This window comes from Macrobrachium nipponense, chromosome 11 (genome assembly GCF_015104395.2).
Source record: "Macrobrachium nipponense isolate FS-2020 chromosome 11, ASM1510439v2, whole genome shotgun sequence".
NCBI lineage: Eukaryota > Metazoa > Arthropoda > Malacostraca > Decapoda > Palaemonidae > Macrobrachium > Macrobrachium nipponense.
The window spans coordinates 99,245,284-99,259,513 of record NC_061087.1 but is presented as its reverse complement, the minus strand read 5'-3'; the positions used below and the strand labels follow the sequence as shown (position 1 = coordinate 99,259,513).

At 38.8% G+C, this 14,230-nt stretch overlaps 1 protein-coding gene across 1 annotated transcript in view; it reads left to right on the top strand.

Moving 5' to 3' along the window:
* Positions 1-1,838: 1,838 nt before the first annotated feature.
* Positions 1,839-14,230, top strand: part of LOC135207886 (protein farnesyltransferase subunit beta-like) — a 43,252-nt gene continuing 30,860 nt past the window's right edge. Inside the window, 1 exon segment of the mRNA XM_064239787.1 lies at positions 1,839-1,992. Coding sequence (XP_064095857.1) covers positions 1,906-1,992 — 87 coding nt within the window. The 5' untranslated portion in view covers positions 1,839-1,905.

Here is a 14,230-nt window from a genome sequence, read left to right as displayed (position 1 = left end):
ATCTTTAAAATAAACATTAAATACTTTCTCTGACAACATTTTATAAAAACTGTTCGTGGCGTGGTGAACATTTTTGCATATCACTTTAAATTATTGAGGTTAAAATCTTTTTTCAGAGAGATAAAAAACAAATATAATCTGCCAAGAATATGAAGAGTTTGAGTTATATATGTATCTGAATTACTTGCAAGGTTTAATCAAACTGCATTGTTGATTATACCCTACAGCTTTGTCCGCAAATAGTTTGGTAGACCATTACAGAAACCGCAACTGTAATCCAGTCTTACAATTGCGTAGTTATAGACAAGTGTTTTGTTATTAGTATTGCTTTATGAAGGCTGCATTTCTTAAGAGACAGTGTCATGTTGTCTTTACATTAGAAACATCGATATGGTGATCTATTCTAGCTATAGCCTTGTCTATGCTGTATGTAAGTAGGTTAAATAATGTATCACCTAAGAAAATTTGCATTTTACTTAATGTTTTTGCTCCAACTACAGAAGGGTTCGATAGTAAATACCAAACAATGTCAGTCCTTTGACACTGCCTTGTGGTATTCATTTTCATAGTTTTGGATGATGATCTATACAGTTTTTTTATTATTATCTACTTTAAATGTAGCACTCCCAAACGATTCCAGAGCATCGCTTTCAACACCCATCTACTTTAGATCTTATCAAAAGGTGAAGTACTCATATAACTATATGGATATTATTTAATAGCCGTTTTCAACATGTTTCAGGTAATAATGACTGTTGATTATAGCGTTCCAATGGAGAGATGATCGCTAAAATCAGACCGTTTCCAGATAAATGTTGTATTTCTCTCATTATCTGCCTTTCCTCTTTACTTGGGCAGTGATTTTCCTCTGTGGCTTTTGTTTATCGCACATGATAACACTGCTTTCAGTGTCTTCCATGGGAAATAGTTTAAACATCACAATATTTACTTGCTTGTTTTTTTTTTATTATTTACTTACATTCAAGCGTTTTGAGATACTGCATTCCTATTAAATTACTGGACACATGACAAACCCTTCTTATATCTGTTCCTGCTCCTGATATTCTTGTTTTAATACAGAATTTATCCAAGCCAAGGTGCACTGAAAATGCTGGTTTTGGAACTGTGCAATTTATGGCCTCAATTAAGATTGCCCAACGAACTTCCATTTTTTAGAGGAAGATATTAGGACATTCAGGAAGAAAATGAATACTTCTTATTCTATGAAAGCTGTTATAATATTAAATTTTGGCAGTTAATATGAGGTACCAGTGTTATCTTTCCACTGCCCTCGTATGTAATTATTTGGCATAAAACAGAATTTCACAATTAATGTGATCCGAAATACAAGACTTGATACTGGAACAAAACTCACATAAATAAAAACTGAAATGTTGAAAGCTGTTCTTTTTACCTATAACAGTCTAGTAGGGTACTGTGAACTCAGTACACTGTAACTTTCTTCATTACGTTCACAGACTATCATAAGATCATTTATTTTACTTTTTAGTCTATTAGCGTTCCTGTTGCTTACATGACAATTCTAGATTTATCATTTACTACTAAGCGATCTGCTTTCTTTTAGAATTTGTATCCGAATTGTTGGTTTTATACTAATTTAATTTGACTTATTATGCATCATTTTAAATATCATCGTCTATTAAAATTTAGCCTAAATAAATTTTACACGTCAATCTCACCTTTGTCTAAAAAGGACATATTTTGATCCATGAATAGATAAACATTTATATTAAGGGTCCCTAATAGCCATTTCCTGCATTCTCATTGGCCACCGGGAGAATTCTCCCCTCTGATTGGTGGAAACGTGGAAGTCACATGCACCTTTCGGAGTTTCCTTATGAACTTCTTCAACTGTAGTACGTTATTTGGCCAGGGTGTGAAAACATGGCAAAATTGAGATGCTTAGAGCTGGACCTGAGCAAGGAGAGATTCAACGACGCCGGTTATCCCACCGTAACCTCCGATGAACAAGTATGATTTAAATAGGGTTATATTAGAGGGCATTTGACTTGGGGGGCGGGCTTGTACCTTGAAGCTTGACCTAGGTAGGCCTAGTACTAGTAGGCTAGTAATGCAGGTCCAGTTTAGGGTCCCGTAGCACCTACTATCCCAAAATGATGGGGAGTCTTTGCTTAAAAAGTTAAAATTAAATAATATAAGAAAAGGGTACTCGTAATTTATTGATGTGCTGGGAATGTAAAATATATTCTTTCGACTGGATACCTAGGTAGGTAGGTAGTAGCTAGTACCTAGGTATAGGCTATAGGGTAAGCAACCGCATGGACTGGCCCGACACACCGACGGTCAATGATGGCCAGCCTCCGAAAAAGTACTTACCTATAACGCGTCCTGACACTGGAGATGTTCATCAGTTGCAACTTGTTGGTGAGAGACGTAGCTAAAGACCTCTAGGTAGGTACTCTCCTTTCGAAGGAAGTATGTTTTCTCCAAAGTTAGAAATTAAGGCCAAATTTAAAGCTTTAAACAGAGGGTAGTGAAAAGGGTGGCCAATGCAGTGCAAATTTCACCAAAACGCTTTCGAAATTTTTACTTACGCTTAAATACTAGGTAACTTAGAAGATTGACGCCATCTCGATGTTTGCGGAGTCGCTTGTGTCAACAAACTTCCCATTTCCTGTCATAAATCCGCATATCACTTGTAGTACCCACAGACGCTCGGGCACTTTCATCACAACCTATCGGAACACGGTCCCTGGCCACGACGTTTTTAAGGAAACTACTGTTTTGGTAGAAGACGACGACTATCATACCTAGGCTACCTATATGTATTGTAAATGAATTGCTAGGGGGAAAAACCAGCGACTACCAACCCTTTTCACGGTTTTCAGGTCTTATTCACTCGATATTTAAATGGTGAAACAAGAATACAATTACAACTCCAAGCATACCATTCAAAATATTGAAGTTTCGTCAACATAATGTGATATATGAAAGCCCCATACGAACTAAAATAAGCATGTGACGCTCTTCGTAAAATATGTTTTCAAGGCAGTTTTGAAATTCAATAGGGCGGCTACCGTGGGATGTACAGGTTTTGATCAGTGATGAAAATCATCTTTCCCAGCCTTCCCAGCAATCATATGAACAATGTTAGCGTATGTATGTAACGTTTATTGATCTTACTCAAGATTGCAGTTGTAATCAGCACAATAAAACAACATTTTGTTGCCTATATTACTGAAATTATGAAACTTTTTATTCCCGGGGTCATGGTTTGAACTGAATTCATTCTTACCTTGTAATCGGTGGTTTTTATCCTTACTGCCATCACAACTGAAACTCCACAGTGCTTATTTGATTGTTATTATACACATTTTGGTCTCAGTTCACTCCACATTGCACTTTAAACCAGTTGCTGTTCCTGGTTCCTAAGCGCCCGCGCCACAAACACAGTTACGAACAGCAGACGACAAAACTGCAAAGTTTTATTCCCTAAATTATTTACTTTACTCGTTATTTAGTTCAAATTTACTTTATTTAAAAATTTTAATTTAATTCATGTATATTATCCCTTTTTTGCAACCAAATTACCCCGAAAAATTACAGATATTTCTAAAGTAGATACAATCAAATGTTTCTAACATTTTCGTACATCTGGCTGCCGAAAACCATAGAGGAACGACTACAGATAAGTGAATTATATATAAAAAAAAAATTTTTGTTTTTGCTATCACTTTTCATTGATTTCAGTCTATATTAGTATTTTGAATTTTTTTAATAACCGTATGCCAGAAATAAATGTAACCTTTAATGTTTGCATGCTTTAATGTTTGCATGCTAAGAATGGCAAAATCATCGTTGCCACATTAGTGGAGGGTTCACACATACGCCGTTTCATTAGTATTATAAACTGTTTCCATGAATTCTAGTTGTCATAGTAATGCAATAATGATAAAATTGCTTTAATATTTATGTATTTATACTTCCAATACATAGCCTAATTTCACCAATTTCAACGTTTTGTGTGTAGTCTTATACCCAGTTTGGAGGGTCAACACATACCGAATGGCAACAGAGAGAGAGAGAGAGAGAGAGAGAGAGAAAAAGGAAGGCGAACAAACGAAGGAAAGGGGTGGTGGTGGAGGGGAGGGAGAGGGTAGGTGGAGCTCATTACGCTTGTTCGTATCCATTTCTGCATAATGGAGTTTTTGTCTCTTGGTACAAGGACAAGTGTCGTTATTCTTAAAAGAATGTTCTAATTCCAAAAAATAATTACTTAAATTTGAGTCAGAATCGAGTTACTTTTTCAATAACGAATATTTTCAAATTAATCATCATAAATATGTAAAATATTGATGTTTTCTATTTATTTAAAAAATTATCGAAGTTCACTCTTTGTTGTCTTCTTCTACAAAACAGTTGTTTACTCAGTGAGGAAAAGTTTTCCGATTGTTGTGATGAAAGTGCCCCAGCGTCTGTGCGGATTTATCACAGGAAATGGTTAGTTTATTGACACAAGCGACTCCGTAAACATCGAGATGGCATCGATCTTCTAAATACTTCGAGTTGTAAGTAAAAATGTTGAACGCGTTTTGGTGAGATTTGCACTACGTTTGACACCGTTTTCACTACTCTGTTTAAATCTTAAAATTGGCCGTAATTTCTAACTTTGGAGAAAATACTTACTTCGAAAGGAGAGTAGAGGTCTTTAGCTCCGTTTCTCACCAACAAGAAGTCGCGACTGATGCCCATCTCCGATGTCAGGACGCGTTATAATGTAGTACTTGTTTTGGGATTGTCCAAGCTGATCGTACATGGTCCACTCTGGACCCTACGGTTTTTTACCCTATATTGAACTTTCTTGCAGAACAGTGTACCAGTTATTCATGCAGATTGTTATAATTGTAATGTGCATATATATATTTATTATTTAGTAATTTTTGGATATATGAAGATGTTTTACTGCCGGATTACCACCGTAGTGTGACGCAATCGCTTCCGCTCCCTGAGCCTCTGTCTGTTTTCGCACCATAAGAAATTAATGGGGCCGTTTTTTGGCAATATTTCTGCAACGAACACTCGTATCAGAACGAGATTTTGCTATAGTGTATTACACCCAGTGCTGTAATTTTTAAGGGTATCGTGAGTCACTAAACATAAAGAATAACGACACTTGTCCTTGTACCAAGAGACAAAAACCCTGTTATCCAGAAATGGATACAAACACACGTAAAAAGCTCCACCTACCCTCCACCGCCACCCCTGTCCTTCTTCCTTCCTTCACCTTCCTTTCTCTCTCTCTCTCTCTCTGTTGCCAATTGGTATGTGTTCACCCTCCAAACTGGGTATAAGACTTACACAAAACGTGGAAATTGGTGAAATTAGCCTATGTATTGAAATTATATACATAAATAGTTTTAAAGCAATTTTATCATTATAGCATTACTATGACAACTAGAATTCATGGGAAACAGTTTATGATAATGCATCGGGCGTATGTGTGAAGCTCCACTAATGTGGCAACAATGATTTTGCCATTCTTAGCATGCAAACATTAAAGGTTACATTTATTTCTGGCATACAATTATTAAAAAAATCAAAATACTAATAGACTTAAATCAATGAAAAGTGCTAGCAAAAAAAAAAAAAAAATATATATATATAATCACTAATCGTCGTCTGCTCCGAGATGGTTTTCAGCAGCCAGATGTACGACAATGTTAGAAACATTGGATTGTATCTACTTTAGAAATATCTGTAATTTTTCGGGGTAATTTGGTAGCAAAAAAGGGATAATAGACATGAATTAAATAAACATTTTGAAATAACCAAAAGTACATGTAAAGTTAAAACTAAATAATGAGTAAAGTAAACAATTAAGGGAATAAAGCTTTGCCACCTCATAAAACAGTGTCGTCTGATGCTCATAACTGTGTTTGTGGAGTGAGCGCTTAGGAACCAGGAACAGCAACGTGGTTCAAGTGCAATGTGGAGTGAATTAAGACCAAAATGTGTATAATTACAATCAAATAAGCACTGTGGAGTTTCAGCTGTGATGGCAGTATGGATAAAACCACCGATTAGAAGGTAAAAATGAATTCAGTTCAAACCATGACCCCGGGAATAACAAGTTTCATACTTTCACTAATATAGGCACAAAAATGTTGTTTTATTGCGCCGATTACAACTGCAATATTGAATAAGATCAATAACCGTTCATATATACGTTAACATTGTTCAAATGATGCTGGGATGGCTGGGAAAGATGGTGGACAGTCCGTGATTAGACCGGCCAGCCACACGATAGCCGCCATATTGGATTTCAAAACTGCCGTGAAAACATATTTTACGAAGAGCGTCACATGCTTATTTTAGTTCGTATGGGGCTTTCATATATCACATTATGTTGACGAAACTTCAATCTTTTGAATGGTATGTTTAGAGTCGTAATTGTATTCTTGTTTCACCAATTAAATATTTACTGAATAAGACCCGGCCAGCTTGATGATGGTGGATCGTCCGTGATTGTTTACCCTACATTCGTTGCAAAGCCTAGGATACTTACCTAACTTACCAACCAGGCCCTTCTCTAGGTTTATTAGTAGTAGGGTAAACAACCTCATGGACTGGCCAACTCACCGACTACCACGGCTAGGCCACCCTCCGAAAAAGTACTTTTTAACACGTCCTGACACCGGAGATGGTCATCAGTCATGAGTTATTGGTGGTGATAACAGGAGCTCAGGACCTTTACTCTCCTTTCGAAGTAAGTATTTTCTCCAAAGTTAGAAATTAAGGCCATTTTTAAGATTTAAACAGAGGTTAATGAAAAGGGTGGCCAACGCAGTGCCCACAACCCCAAAACGCTTTCGAAGTTTTTAGAGCACTTTCATCACAACAATCGTAACCCTGACCTCTTACCAGCACTTAGGTCGTACTTATTCAAGGGGACTACGGCATTCTTTCCAGTGTTTTGCGCTGTTGAATTGTTTATCAGTGTTGTCAATTGGTATGTGTTTACCCTCCAAACTGGGTATAAGACTTACACAAAACCGGGGAAATAAGTTAAATTAGTGTATCTATTTGTAGTATATATACATTATTCAGCAATTTATCATTACTGTATTACTATGACAACTACAATTCATGGAAACAGTTTGTGAATGTATCGGCGTATGTGTGAAGCTCCACTAGATTGGCAACGATGAGTCTTTTTACTGTCTTCTGCTCATTACTTCAGAAATACGTATCTGTGGGTTTTTGGGGGGGTAATTTGGTTGCAAAAAAGGGATAATAGAACATGATTTAAATAAACAATGAGTAAAGTAAACAATTAAGAGAATAAAGCTTTGCACCTCATAAACATGTAGTCGTCTGCTGCTTGTAACTGTGTTTGTGGAGTGAGTGCTTGGGAACCAGGAACAGCAACGTAGTTCAAGTGCGATGTGGATTGAATTTAGACCAAAATGTGTATAATTACGATCAAATAAGCACTGTGGAGTTTCAGTTGTGATGGCAGTAAGGATAAAGCCACCGATTACAAGGTTAAAAATTAATTCAGTTCAAACCATGACCCCGGAAATAAAAAGTTTCATACTTTCACAAATATAGGCAACAAAATGTTGTTTTTATTGGGCTAATTACAATTGCAATCTCGAGTAAGATAAATAAACGTTACATATACGTATATGCTAATATTGTTCAAATGAGTGCTAGGAAGGCTGGGAAAGATGGTGGATTGTCTGTGGTTAGATCGGCCAGCCACACGATTGCCACCATATTGGATTTCAAAACTGCCTTGAAAACATATTTTACGAAGAGCTCACATGCTTATTTTAGTTCGTATAGGGCTTTCATTTATCACATTATGTTGACGAAACTTAAATCTTTTGAATGGTATGCTTAAAGTTGTACGTAATTATATTCTTGTTTCACCAATTAACCCTTTAAAGTCCACTCTGGGTTTTATGGGAAACATAAAAAAATCCTTTTAGTATGTTATAGTATGAGTAAATACAAGACCTTTTTACTCTTGTGCACTTTTACAAAATTTCCAAAGTAAGCGAAATAATTACATGCAATGAAGTATCCCGTATGGGAGCCTCGGGCGACCTTAGGCGGACCACGCTCATCCCGTATGGGATCTATTGGGCCGTGCGGGCAACTTTTTCAAGGTTTATAAATAATGTTGATTCGCCCACAAAAACCATATGATTATTATTGATGAATCACTTTTTTTTTGTTCCACAATGTATAATAGAAACACATATATGGCTTTACAATTTAAATAATATAAAAAATAAGTATACATTGAATACAAAAATAGTATAAAAATACAGAAAACTATAAAAAAAACTCTAATACAAAAATAGTATATAAATACACAAAACACTGTAAAAAAAAATAATACAAAAATAGTATAAAAATAGACAAAACACTATAAACAACTCTCATAACAAACAACTTATTTCGAAATCTTATGGAACAAAGCAAAACAATTCCTTTCTTCAGTAAGGCAAAGGGCCACCTTGCAATCTCAACACATCCAGCGGGATCTGTGGATGTGGCCTGACACCAGAACAGAACTTGCAAGTCTGCCTCATGGGACATGCTTTGGCATGTGTAGGGCAGTGGCATTCTGGCGTGTCTCAATACTTGGCACAACTGCCCGTTGGCCCCTTCTTGGCAAAGCAAAATTTCTGGTGCCAAGAGAATTCCTGGTTATTCTGAAGGTTGACGACTTGAAGCTTCTGAGCCAATTGGAGATATCCAGACGGAAGTCCTTGAGCGGCTTGGGGTTTTCCTGCAAAGCCAGGCATCCTCTTGTCACAAAATCCAGGCGTTGCAGATGATCAAGTCAAGGAGGTAAGCAAAGAGCCTCATGTAGTACCTCTTGCTTTGAAGGGGGTCCTGTACAGGTGTGTCAACATGTCACTCTTGTCAATGCCCCCCATGCGGTTGTTGTACATCTGGATGGACAGATGGGCAAGGAATGGGAACCTTCTTCTTGGCTGCCCTGTCGTACTGCTCCACTGTTCCCATGGGCTCCACACCAACATCAGAGGACAAGATTGTCACAACGCTGTTGTCCTTCCATCTTGCAACAAGGATGCCATCAGAAGAGACATAGTCCAGTGTCCCCCTTTGTGTCGCTTTCTTGTTCATCTCCTTCACAGACGTCAGGGGAGGATGACCAACTCGGTTTTCCCTGGCAGTGCCTACATACCGGCATCCATACTGTGATCTCAGGTACTTGGCCAACCCTATACTTGTGAAGTAGTTGTCTGCATACACTGCTGAGTTTCTGGGGTCCTTGATGGTATTCACTAAGGCGACAACAAACTTGGAAGTTACAGACATGGCTTTCTCCTCTTCAGATAGCATAGTATGGTGGCTCACAAAGGTTGTCTCCCTTGGTACATGAGAATATCATGCACAAACCCATCCACACTGGAGCGGCAGAACAACTTGAAGCCCACTTGTCAGGCTTCTTTGCGACATACTGGCGAAGGTTACCAGCCCTTGTGCCCTTATAGGCGACCATCACTTCATCATGGAGTGGATAGGAGTCTCAGGAACTTTCAGGAACTCTCTGGTGACATTGGTGAAGGGGACTCTCACCTTGAAGAACCGATCTTGGGATGCAGCTGCCTGGTCATTGTCGCTGAAGTGAAGGGAAGATCGAATTGCCTTGAAGCGGTTCCTGGACATGAAGTCTGCAACTTGAGGAATCCTGGTCTTCACGGCCCAGAAGTCAACTATGCTAGGGAGAGGAACCAGGCCCATGTACACGATGAGGCCAAGGAAAACCATGAGATCTCTTCTGACATGTGGAAGTTGCCTGCCTACATCCTTCTGTCTTGAGTACAGGTTGGATTGATACAATGTGTCCCCTCAATTCAGCTGTGAAGAACTGGGAGAAAATATTTCATAAGGTTCCCTCAAATAGTCAGGCTTCTGATGAATGAAGTTGGGCAGGGCACGGATATCAATGTCTTCCTTCTTCCATTCATCAGCACGAGACCTCTTAGGGTTAGGCTCACCTTCCTCTTCCATAGGCATCGTTTGAGGGACAACAACATTGACCTTGTGAGCTGAAACAAGAATAAAGTAACATAGTAAAACAGTAAATGTGTGTGTGCGCATGCATGTGTATGTCAAGTGAGTATGCATGTGTGTGTGCACGTGTATGTCAGTGAGTATGCAAGTAAACAAATAAGTTTTTTTTTTTTAAAAAAATACCCAATGTTTACAAACCATTTAAAGGGCAACAAATTTAAATAAATACCCATTTATAACAACGAGACTTTAAATACAATGTTTACAACATTCTTCTCTCTCTCTCTCTCTCTCTCTCTCTCTCTCTCTCTCTCTCTCTCTCTCTCTCTCTAAGGATGTCTCATACTAACCTCTAGAGTTAGGAGGGTCAAAGGCATCGTTCTGAGTAAGGCCTTCGTCAGGAACGTAGGTAGGGTCGTCGTCATCACTGTCAATGTCCAAAGGGCTCACGTTCGACATCACTTGATCCGTTCAGCGTCGTCAGGGGCTACCCATGGTACACGTTCCTGACGTCTCCAATGCAGCATTGCGTTGCCCATAAAACATACTGCTTTGAAACTGCAAAAATAAAAAACAACTTTAAAATCATGTAATGAAAGAAAAATGTAACTTTCCCTAACAAAAACCTATCATTCAATCCCTTGTAAGGTAATAATTTATATGCACATGAGCCTAACATCTATAAATCATCACTATTATATCTAGAAATATTGTTAAAATTATTCACAAATGCTAAAACAAGCACTAAAAAAATTACTTCGACGTCGTATTTCTACTGGCCGTTGTAACCGTTTACGGTCGATACATCCTCATGGGATGAGCGTGGTCCGCCTAAGAACGACCGAAGTATCCCGCAAGGGATCTATACTTTTTTTTTTTTTGGTCACTACGACGTCAGTAACACTACAGCCCATCAAACCAACATCGAAGGTAAGTATATCACTAGGCTTCACTATCCCACAGTCACTGTGTACCTTACCATGATTACGAAGTTCGGGGGGGGGGGGGGGGGGGGGGGGGTGGGGGGGGGGGGGGTGGGGGGGGACTTGGAGGTTACTGCGGCAACGTCTTCACTGTTTTCCAACTTGCGCACGACTGCGGTGTCTGTCGAAGGCCCTCCAGCTTTTGTGCAAGGGCCTGGCGGCTTCTGATTGGTTGATTCAAAGAGCAGAGGAGTGTAGCTATGAGTTGCCAAAGCATCAATTTCATACAAGCTCAAACTTGTTCACCACGACTACCCGAAAGTAGCTGTTTTAAAGATCCCAAACGGGATCTCTGGTCGTTAAAGGGTTAAATAAATATCAAGTGAATAAGGCCTGGCCAGCGCGATGACGATAGATCATCCGCGGTTGTTTACCCTAGGTATATAGGGTAAACAACCGACTGGACTGGCCAACCCACTGACTACCACGTTTGTGGCCACCCTCCGAAAAATTACTTTAACACGTCCTGACACTGGAGATGGTCATTAATCATGAATTGTTGGTGGTGAGAGGAACAGCTCGAGTCCTCTAACTCCCCTTTCGAAGTAAGTATTTTCTCCAAAGTTAGAAATTAAGGCCATATTTTAAGATTAAACAGAGGGTAATGAAAAGTGTGACCAAACGCAGTGCACACTATGTACCCCCATGATGCTTTCGAAATTTTTACTTACAACTAAAAATGTTTCGAAGATTGACGCCATCTCGAGGTTTGCGGAGTCGCTTGTGTCAACAAACTTCCCATTTCCTGTGCTAAATCCACACACCACTTGTACCCATATACGCTGGGGCACTTTCATCACAACAATCGTAAACACCGACTTCCAACCACTACTTATCCAAGGGAACTACGATTTTTAGTAGAAGAAGAAGCATGCACTAGATAATAAACGTATTTAAATAAATAGTTAAATGGCAGTATAAGATCATGAATTGCATAAATATTTTTACATACATATTCATGATTATTAATTTAAAGTGTAATTTGGAGTGAAAAGACCAAAATGTGTATAATTACAATCAAATAAGCACTGTGGAGTTTCAGTTGTGATGGCAGTGAGGTTAAAACCACCGATTACAAGGTAAAAATGAATTTCAGTTCAAACCATGACCCTGGGAATAAAAAGTTTCATACTTTCCCTAATATAGGCAACAAAATGTTTTATTGTGCTGATTACAACTGTAATCTTGAGTTAGATCAGTAAACGTTAAATATGTGCGCTAACATTGTTCAAATGAGTTCTGGGAAGGCTGGGAAAGATGGTGGATTGTCTGTGGTTACGAACGGCAAGTCACGCGGTTGCCGCCATATTGGATTTCATAACTGCCTTGAAAAATATTTCATGAAGAGCTCACATGCTTATTTTAGTTCGTATGGGGCTTTCATATATCACATTATGTTGATGAAACTTCAATCTTTTTAATGGTATGCTTTAAGATATAATTGTATTCTTGTTTCACCAATTAAATATAGAGTGAATAAGGCCGAGCCACACGATGACGATGGATCGACTGCAGTTGTGTACCCTAGTAGGTACACTACCTATTTTGGGTATTTCTATATAAGCATTCCGCATGACCGCATCTTTCGTCCCCACGAATACAAAAGCCACCAGGAATTGGGGCGTCAAATGTATTTCGGCTTGTTTAGTACAAGCCCTTGGGGGTTAATTGCAGTCGTCCGAATAAATATTACTTAAAATTCTTGTTTGTGATGGTAATTGCTTCATAGCAAAGAAAGATAAAGGAAAGAAAAACTAATTTTCAAGAAATTCTGCAATAAGGAGGCTTTCGCGCCCGTGTTGGAGGCGCCTGTTCTCGCGGTTGTTCTGGAATTGTCGGGCGTGTTGTGGAGTGCAACATTCACCTAAGTGTTGGGAGAAACGCAGCGAAATATGATGCAATATTCCGTCGAGAGTCTTCTTAGAAGTTCTAGTAATCTCGGGAGCCTGTGACGTTCGCCGTAGGCTACTCCCCCAGAGTACAATGTTACGGCCTCTTGAGAGAGAGGTCTGCTTCAGGTTCGATATGAAATAAATAAAAACAAAAAAAATTTCATCACCAACAGTCGAAACTGGGGATACGAATATAGAAAGAAACACTAACACAACCAGGGTTTATTTACAAGCTTACTAACAAAGGTAAATGCAGAATGGTATCTCCTATTTACATAAAAAAATGAAATCTTACACTGCATGAACTGGGGGAACAGCGAGCTAATTCAAATACTTGCTGGCCGGCTTAGTGACTCGAAGCTATGACTTCACAAAAGGAGAACGGCGATTGCAGACGCCCTCTTAACTCTGTATTGCAGAAAATAATAGTCTACTCTTGATACTTGAAAGGCAGGAACTCCTCAAAACCTCTAGCAGGGCATTTCTTCTCTGAATATTGCATCATATTTCGCTGCGTTTCTCCCGACATTTAGGCGCGTGTTGCGCTCCACAATACGTCCAACGATTCCAGAACAACCACGAGAACAGGCGCCTCCAACACGGGCGCGAAAGCCTCCTTATTGCAGAATTTCTTGAAAATGCGTTTTCCTTTCCTTTATCTTTCTTTGCTATGAAGCAATTACCATCACATTGTTCAGGAGGTAAAACTGTATAGAATAACTGCAACTGCCATAGTCGAGGCCGCCGCGGAATAGTAATATAGATCTACCCCTATTTTGCAATAGTTGGGGAGTATTGTGTGACGAATGCAGAGCAGGGAGACAGCGCATACTTAAGAAATCTAAAACCTTTCCTAGAATGCTGTGTTTTGCCCTTAACTAGACACTAAATCCGTAACCTAACTTAGGGTGCCGTGCCCCGAATTGGCTGGGGGATCTTAGTGGTAAAACTTTACAATGGTTGTGCAGCCTGATTCCAGACCAGGAGCGGCCACTGCCATATTCAATGTATATGGCCCTGAGCTGAAATAAGCATATTATTATTATTATTATTATTGTTTTTTTTTTTTTTTTTTTTTTTTTTTTTTTTTTTTTTTTTTTTTGTTTTTTTTTTTTTTTTTTTTTTTTTTTTTTTTTTTTTTTGCTCTATCACAGTCCTCCAATCGACTGGGTGGTATTTATAGTGGTTGGGGTTTCCGGGTTGCATCCTGCATCCTTAGGAGTCCATCACTTTTCTTACTATGTGGTGCCGTTTCTAGGATCACACACTTCTGCATCAGTCCTGGAGCTACTTCAGCCTCTAGTTTTTCTAGAT